The sequence below is a fragment of the Balearica regulorum genome, chromosome 1, assembly GCF_011004875.1.
Source record: "Balearica regulorum gibbericeps isolate bBalReg1 chromosome 1, bBalReg1.pri, whole genome shotgun sequence".
NCBI classification, from domain to species: Eukaryota; Metazoa; Chordata; class Aves; order Gruiformes; family Gruidae; genus Balearica; species Balearica regulorum.
In genome coordinates, this window is record NC_046184.1 from 91,079,771 (window position 1) to 91,088,888 (window position 9,118).

At 46.2% G+C, this 9,118-nt stretch overlaps 1 protein-coding gene across 1 annotated transcript in view; it reads right to left on the reverse strand.

The window, feature by feature from the left end:
* The window catches only part of GAP43 (growth associated protein 43), a 56,330-nt gene extending 53,614 nt beyond the window's left edge, over positions 1 to 2,716 (reverse strand). Inside the window, exon 1 of the mRNA XM_075765484.1 lies at positions 2,397 to 2,716. Coding sequence (XP_075621599.1) covers positions 2,397 to 2,426 — 30 coding nt within the window. The 5' untranslated portion in view covers positions 2,427 to 2,716. The remainder of the gene's footprint in view (positions 1 to 2,396) is intronic.
* Between the last annotated feature and the right edge of the window lie 6,402 nt (positions 2,717 to 9,118).

Sequence of the window (9,118 nt, forward strand, 5' to 3'; positions counted from 1 at the left end):
GAAAGAAACTCCTGCCTGTGCTGAAGAACCCATTCCACCTTTTTCTCACTGTGAAAGATCTGGGTGGGGATAGAGGGAGAGCACAAGCTGAAAACCAAGGTCTTTTTCTTCTACAAATTAAAGCTTCCTCTGGTGCATCACCAGCTTTGCTGAGCAAACTGCTATATTACCAGTGTGGCAACTGTGGTGTGTATTCAGGTATAGGAGCAGGGGTTGGGCTCTGAGCCCAGGAAAATCCACCAAATACGCACAGGCAGGCATATTCAGGTTGTACGGCTGCATAAGGATCGCAAAGCATGTGCAAATGAGTGAGTGTGTGCTTGTGCATATATGTGTAGTACTGATGCGAGCGACCGGAGAGTGGAGATGTGTGCTGCACATGCACGCGCAAAGGGGTGTGTACCATGCGGTGGATTAATGTACAGAGTGGGAAGAGACGACTATGTGCAATCAAGATACCTGCATGCCATGCATTTCTAAATATGTCAGAATACAAAATGATGGGAGTAAATCCATAGAGTTGTAAAGAACAGATACATCGCAATATTATTCAGGAGCTTTAATGCCCAACCTGTGGTGGTATGGGTAAAATTATCCCCCTCCCCCAATAGCTCTCTTCTGACTCCAAAGAATCCCAGAGCTACCTACTTCATTTTAAAATTTGCTGTGCACCTCCGCCCACCACTCTGTCACTCTGCCTCCCTGTCTGCCTTCCTTCTCATCCTCTGCTCTTTTCATCCCGTATTTGCCAGCTGAACGTGCTCTGCTGTCTGGCTGCAACGTGTTCCCCCCCCCCCAGCCATCACCACCTCCCTCCAGATTTTAGTGAACGTATCATTAATTGAAAGCGTTTGAAAAACCTGCATGGGGAAAAACACAGGATGACGCAGGGTCTCTTTCTATCCCGTTCACCTGCCTCTCCCCATTATTCTACAAAATTGCTCCTTCGTTTGATAACACACACGTCTCCATTCAGAAACACACCTTAACCTGGATTTTCTTTCAACACTGTGCTGTTCTACAGTAACGGGAGTTACTCACATCAGTGTGTTAGGCTATTGCTCCATAATACTGCAGTGCTACATTGTAAGAGATATATAAATGTACACATATATAAAGAAAGTAACCAGTATGGTGCTGTACCTAAGACTGAGTTGAGTTTTGCGCTCAGAACAAGGACCAAAGCTCTTTGTCGCTACCTACAAATCCGTAATTCAGGGAAGTTTCCAAAATGCCTTACAAAGATATCTGGGGCCAGTTCCTGCCTCAAAGTTCCAACGGCATAAATCCAGCATCCTCCCAAGGAAGTCCAAGAGGTTCAGTCAAAATAGGCTCCCTTAATCAGGAGCAGGTTTGGGCTTTCACATGAAATAAAAAGGGGGGGGGGGGGGGGGCGGAATGGCCAAAGTAGGTTTTGTTTCAATTTCGTTATCATTTTGTACATAAAAAATTTGGCACTGAAAACTAGCCACCACCCAAACCTTCTTATCATCCCAGTTCCCTGACAGAAAAATCCAGGTCGTACCAGTAAGGAGAATGAACTGGTTTCCAACAGGTTCACACTGTGAGCTTCTCTTATCCCACCCGAGTTCGGAGCTAACAGAGGCGTGGTCCTCTGTCTCTTTACCAGCTGGTGCACAGTTGTCTAACTGGTTGTACTATGAAGGGTATTGCAAAGAGGGTGACTCTCCCCCTTCCCTGGCTAATGCTTTTGTTATTAATTAATTGCATTTTTCACTACAGCATAGGTTGGGAAAAAAAAAAAAAGCTTCAGGTTAATTCTTGCTCAGATTGTTGTAACACAAAAAAATGAATGCACCTGTCCTCTGAGCCGCCTCACAGCACATGCACATAAAACATCTCCCATTCATTGGAGCCAGGAGCAATAGAGAGCATTCTGACCAGGGATCAAGGCTCACTGGGCATCCTTTCTTTTTTGGCATAAGATGAAGAATTGCTGCCTTTATCTCCAAGGTAGAGCCAGATCTCATCACGTTTCTGCCAGCCGCACCGCCCCCCCCCCCCCCACCCATCCACACCCTCAGAACCACAGACAGAAAATCCTAGGCATACATCTGCCCACTAATAAAAAATAAGAAGAATAGAGGGGAGATTCTGGTAGCTCCCCAAATGTGGACGTAGGCCACCTCCCTTCCCCACATCACCAGCCCCAGAAAGGCAAAACAGTCATGTTGAAGGGTGTGAAAAGATCCTTCAGTCACAAGATGCTAAAGAATTGCAAAAGAGACGTCTGCTGAAAGCAGCTGAAATTTCCTCCCCCCTACCCCAGCCCCGGCCCCAGCCCCTCACACACTCAGGCAGACACACACCCCACGGACACCCAGCAGCCTGGGAGATTTCTTAATGGAAAGAAATACAAAAATCTTCAGCTCTACCTGTTTTGTTCTTCTCATACAGCACAGCATGATCGTATTGTCCCCTTCCTTCCTTCTTCTTCCTTCCTTCTCCTCTCTCCTTTTCCTCTTCTCTCTCTTATCTCTCCCCCCCACCCTCTCCACTCCCTCCCTCCCTCCCTCCCTCTCTCCCTCTCGCTCTCTCACACACGCACACACACACACACACACGCGCGCACACACACGCGCGCGCGCGCACACACACACAGACACACACAGACACACCAGGGCAGTTAGTTAGCAGCCACTGTAAGGTCCACAGCTATTGCTCATCACACATGCACACGCTGCCTCTCCCTGCCTGCCTCCCTCCCTACCCTTCCCAGAATTGTTCACCAGCTCTCCCTGACTCGTCACCTCCCCACCCCACCCCCACCCGGCAGCCCCCCCCCCACCCCCCCCCCAAATCCCTTTGCCAGCCTCATGAATAATTAAAATCTCCAATCTGGACCCAATTACCCAACGAGTTTCCCACTGTACAGAGGCGACAGGGGAGAGGGGACACTGCAGACTGCGGAGGGGGTGGGAGGGGTGGGGTGTGTCTGGGAGGCACCGGGCGAGGAGGGGGCCCGGGCGGGTGGGGAGCCCCCAGCCCCGCTCCCACCGGTGCGGCCAAAGCCCCCAGCACCCGGCCACGGCCAGGAGTGGGATTTACGTGTGAAGAAAGCGCGGGGTGGGGTGGGCACGGAGGGGAGAAGAGGGAGCGGGGGTATTGCCGTGGCAGGCGGTATATGCCATGCACAGGTGACGTACTGTAGGTGGGAGCTGCGAGCTAAATGGGAATCGGAAAATATGTTAAAATGGCTGTTAAAAATCCCCCTCCCCCTCAGCAGCACACTCGCAAACATATATGTATGCTGCCTTCTTCATATGTGCAGGCACAAACCCTGCCTGGTGACGTCCTGCAGCACTGAACGGGACCAACTTTCTCCCCTGTTCCCTCAGCCCATCCTACAGACCTTCCATAGGCACAGAAAATGACACTCCTGCAAAAGATTTTTTTTTTTTCCAAATAGCTTCAAAACCTACAGAAATCCTCCCTTTCCCTTTTGTATAGATCTCAATTAATTTCAGCGCCTAAGTAATTTCTACGTTTATTTGTCTCTGCCTGCAAATTGCTGTAAACTATGATGAGGAAGATGTGCATGTTCACACACACAGCCACCCCCGTGCACGTGTGGGAACAAAAATGTATGGGTTTGCATGCATAGAAGATCATGGCGATGCGTGAGCCTGAGCGAACATTAATGCGCGCACACAACCTCAAGCACATGTCTTGAAAGTTACACCACTGTGTTTTCTCAGAATGTATTTGAGCAGGATAGCTATATCTGTCATTGTGGAAAAAATATTCCAGACAACAGTTAAACCAAAGCGTGACAATGTTGAGCATGTTAAAAATATAAAAAAGACTGGTTGATTTTTAGGATTTCATCTACCAAAATTCAAATTTAGCTTATTTTATTTGCAGTGTCTGGAAGGCAGAGTCAGATGCAGTTCTCTTTTTTAGCACTAATGTCACTACATCAACTTCTCTGCCACACCATGGAGTTACTTCTAATTTATTTTTAATGGAAAACTGCCTGCAAAAGAGAAAAAAAAAGTCTTTTGTTATTATTAAGGCCTTTGTTCTTTAAATATATCTAAATACATTATTAACACAAATATTCACACATACATGCATGCTTATACAAATAAACGCATACATATATAGATACAGTTTCTGGAATATCCCTCAGCGCAGACTCCTACATAATCATATTCAGTTGCTATGACATCATTGCAGTTCCCAGTACCTCATATTTTTTTAAGGCAAGTAAACAGCATTTCAAAGAGAATCTAGCTCGCAATCTACATCTGTATGTAATTTAAGGGAAGTGCCTTTTAGGGTCAAGTAGGTATCAGTGTTAGTCTTGGTTTTACAGTCTAAAAAAGGGAAATTATGATATGATAATGACATTCAGAGAAGATACTAAACTGGGAAGAATTGCAAACACCAGCTGACACAGAAGTAGACCAAAGGATTAAATAATGAAAATCAGATTCAGCTTCAGAAAATGCATGCAGAGAAAAAGAAGGCAAACTATGCAATCATAAAAGAAGACAGGTAAGACGTGGAGAAGCAGAAAGCAACGGGCATCAGGTTTGAGGAAGGGGTGTCTGTAACGTACACCACTGCTGGCAACACCACGCCAAGGCACTGAGGAGCAGTGCAATGCCATTTTGGAATATGCCCACGGGACTTAGGAGCCTCTACCCTGGCCCCAGGGATTGCTGGGGGTTCATCTCCATGATGAAAGTAGTGTGTCATGAGCTTGTGGGCACTTGCTAACCCACACGACTGCTCCTGATGTCCTTGGGAGATGGGACTCCTCTGGTCAAGCATGCATGTCCCCATCTGAGAGTGCCACCCTGGAGTCTCTCTGGTGACAATGAAGAGAAATGGGAACTTCGAGGGTGTGATTCAGATCATCCTAAAGCAGGAGCCTAAACTAGGTCAGACAAATCACGCTTCAGAAGTGTTTGAGAAGCTTGTTTTCTTCCCACTGCCAAGGCCTTTTTAGGGAACCTCCCTGCTGCAGGGAGCCCTGCCGAGGAAAGCCTTCCCAGCCCCCATCTTTCCCAGCCACCCACCCGGAGGGGGAGCAGGCTGGCAGCAAAAGGGCTGCATTGGTGCAGCCAGTGTCAAGCCACCTTCCTGTGCACACCCGGGGCAGTTGCTCACCACCCTAAGTCAGAGCCAAAGGCAGAGCTGCCTCTCTTCATGCCCACCCCCATGGACACTCTACGCTTTAGCTTATTGCAAACCACTTTTGCCACACAGACACAAACCTCTTAACAGGTTCCCCATGAGTGTAGAGTTAGTGTTGAGTGGCCATTCCACTGCAAGTCACATCTGAGTTTCCTCTGAATTAATCTTCTTATGCAGAAGAGCCATAAGCTGAGACCCAAATTTTCAGGGCATGTCAGTTCCTAACACCCTTTCTTTCAAATCAGGACCCTTTAAGTATATTTAAAACTTGGACTTTAAATTCTTTAGCCAATTATATGGTTCTGAACATCATATCCCAACATCACTAGCCCTGTCATTTTGGCTATGTCATCACTTCAACCTGTAAGGTAAATTATGTGGTAACACAGAAGGAAAAAAGGACAAGTCCACAGCAATGAATAGGCCGAAGGGAATGAGAGGGAATTAAAGGCACAAACTTCAGCCAGGGTATTATTGAACACCAGAAGCAAAACCCAAGGGAAAAAGAGGAGGTGAATCTCCATTTCTTGATGTCACCAAGTCAAGATGGGATGCTTTCATCCAAATGACACTTCTGTCTCTCCACTGCACTGCCAACTCTGGCTCATTCAGCACTCCTTCAGAGTTTCTGCATAACACTGGATCGTGCAGGGTAGACATGCTCCGAAAGGCCCCTTTGACCTTGGCTTTTGAATCTACACAAATAAAAGGAAGAGCAGCTCCAAAGAATAACATGAATGGGGGCTACAGAAGGGGGCTGGAAGGAGGGGGTGAACAATGACCATAGATTTTTAAAAGCTTCATCTGTGAGACTTGACTAAATGACAGCTAAGGAGGTGGAGAAGTGTGGTATTTTCAAAAGTCATAAGCCTCAGGAAGGGAAAGGAATCATTTGGAGTGATACATAACCCACTGTTTGGTGTACGCTGCATGTTGCTTCAGTGTGAAGGAGGGTGTGGTTCATATGAAGTAATTATTAAGATGACTCCTTTAATTCAAAACCATGTCTTTGATTTAAAAGGGTCCACATAATTTCAAAGTAACGAGAGCTATTAGTGGTTGTTGCAACACAGGGTGGGTGGACTGAGAGACACAAAGCAGTGCTTTTTCCCTGTTCAGTTCTGCTGCAAGGTTTAGCAGTACCTGCAGTTACCCCAGCATCTCAAGGTCCATAGTGGTTCAAGGAAAAAGCATCTTCAGTTTAGCTGCTAATTTAGGTTCAATAGTAACAGCTTAGATTCAGTTTCGGTTTGAAGAACCACCTAGTTTCAGCCTGCTTCTGGGACTGTAATCAGGCTGATTCCCTGGCCAGACAAAGTTAAATAAAAACAAGAAGAAGGAAGATGGTTTGCCTATAAGAGCTGTCCCAGTGGTAAGCATGCTAAACTGAAGAGGCGTCTCTTCAAGAGAAGTACTGTGAAAGTCCCGTTACTAGGGATATTTAAAGCTTCAGTAAAAACAGCACTGAAGTGAGCGACTTGCTTTCATTGGGAGATAGACTGGGTTTTCTCTTTATTCATATGTTCCACATATAGTGGTAGCCTCGCCTTTTGTTAGCCAACTCTCATGCTGAAGGGAAAAAAGCCAATTTTATAAAGATTTTTTAGGATTCTCATTTGAATAGGCATTCCTGAAAATCCCACTGTTGGCCCACTTGCATTTTTATTCTCTTCAGTAGATTTGCAGCTCTGGTCTCATTTGGCCTCTCTTTCAGTCATCTATGGTGTAATGACACAAAACAGTGCAGTGCAACACGACGACCAAATTCCTTTTCTAAATGATTTAGACATAGTCCTGAATCTCTTTGGAGGAGTACCCATTTTTCAGTATAAGGATCACTTATGTCAATTTACCTTGGATTTCAGTTAATCCTGAATTATTAATAATAAAAAAGGAGAGCCTAGTTTATTTTGACCTAAGATTGTCCATATGCCACAGGCTGAAATAAGTGGCTTTAAAGCCATGATTTTCAAAAGCCACAATGCCACTTACTCTTGCAGAAAAGGCTTCAGAAAATGCCAGTCCGGGAATGCTCTAATTCATTCAGTGCCTTTAATGACTGCTCGGTTGCTCAGCCTCCACAACACTGAACACACATGACTTTAGCACCTGTTGCCATCGTGCTAGTCAAAGAGATATGCAGGGGGCTCTGCATTTATTCCCTGTGATTTCCATTTTTCTTCCCATGCCTGCACAGCTGGGCTCACAGCACTGAAGACACCTGACTTTACAATAGGAAACATAACAAGAAATGGCCTCAATAATTTCCTTGTTTTCAGCATTCTTAGAAAAAATGCGTTTTCTGTAAATTGTGTGGTGTATACAAACTGGAATATCTGGGTGAAAGCAAGGGTAGAAAGATTTTTAACATGCACAAAGAATGGTCTGTACAACCCCCAGGTCAATGATAATTATTATTGAGCTTCCGAATCATCAAAAATGCAAACACAACACTTAAATCCCAGCACAGCTTAGTGCTGAAGACCGTAACTCTTCAATATAATGAAATCTCATCTGCTTGTCTGTCAAAAAGAAAAATGTCATCACAGAAAGCAGTCAGCCTATCAGCTATTATTCTCAGTGTAGTTATAGTCTGCCATGGGGGAATGTGATACTTTAGAAACCAAACCAAGGAGGTTTGTAAAATATGACAGGATGACCCAGGAAGTCCCTTCCTGCTTCTCCAGGGACCCTTCAATATGTGCCATTGGGTATACACAGCAGTTCCTTCTGCTGTAGCACACAATCAGCAAAGCAAGCTTTGACCGAGAATCACTGGTAACCAGGAGCTCAGCAGGGGTCAATTTACCTTGCTTCTCAGGCTGGCTCCATCATTTACTCTGAGTTCTTACACCTTACAGTACCACGTTTGGGATGTCTACGCTGCTCCATGCTGCAGGTGCGATGGGACTGGGACAGAGACAAATGCTAAGGTGTGAGTCCATCTCAGTGCTGTTTCACTCTCCTCATTGCTTCTTCAGTGATATACTGTCATTCCCCTAACACTGGAGTGCTGAATGTGGCAGCTGCCCAGTGGTACCAGTACGATGACATGACAGTATTATGGTGTGAGTCACAATTTCCTGAGCCTTCTTTGGACCACCTGGCCCTGCTCCACACCTGCCCCCAATGCCCCTCATTCAAGCCAGAGTAGGGATGATGATCTGGCTGCTCCAGCACTGGGAAGGTGGGTGGGGAGTGACAGGTTCCTCCTCCTTCCTTCCTGTCCCCTCAGCTGATTGGAGTCTCCCTTCTCTCCAGCAAAACAGCTGAGTTGAGCAGAACCAGTCTGCATGTGGAAAGGTGCATGCAATATCCTGGACCCAGGAAATGGATGAGAGGAAAGAAAAGCTGAAGAAGACCTTCCTACGCCCTCACTTGGCACTGCAGTGTCAGCTATGGGGTGAAGTTTCCAGGGATGAAGAGCACCCAACAGATCAGATCTGCCCTAGACCTCAGCCCTTCAGGAAAGGGCATTAAGAATTTCTAACTGTGGCTGTGCTTCACTCACAGGCATATGGTGACCAGGCCATGCATTGATCAGGATCACAGCAGCAGACTCCACAAACCACAGAGACAGTTAAAGGATGCAGGAGGAGTATTTGTATTGGAGAAGTGTGAGGTGGTGGAGTGAGCTGATGGGACCCTTTCACTTATCCAGTGAATGGGGGAGATAGAACAGCAAAGATCTACCAGGAATTAAATGAGCAGGAAAACTGTAAACATCCACCTGCCTTAAGGCTCCAAAAAGCATCTCTCCTTGCCTTGGCTTCATTTAGATTAGCCACAAGATACACATTGAGAGGAAAGCCCATATCCCTCAGTCTGTCAGGCATGGCATATGGAGAGGGCTGTTCCCTTGCAGTGGGATCCTCAAGACAAAACTCACTGCATCCAATTGAAGTGGAAGAGCTTCCCAATCCAAAATGCATAGCACAGGGCTTGGGCAGAC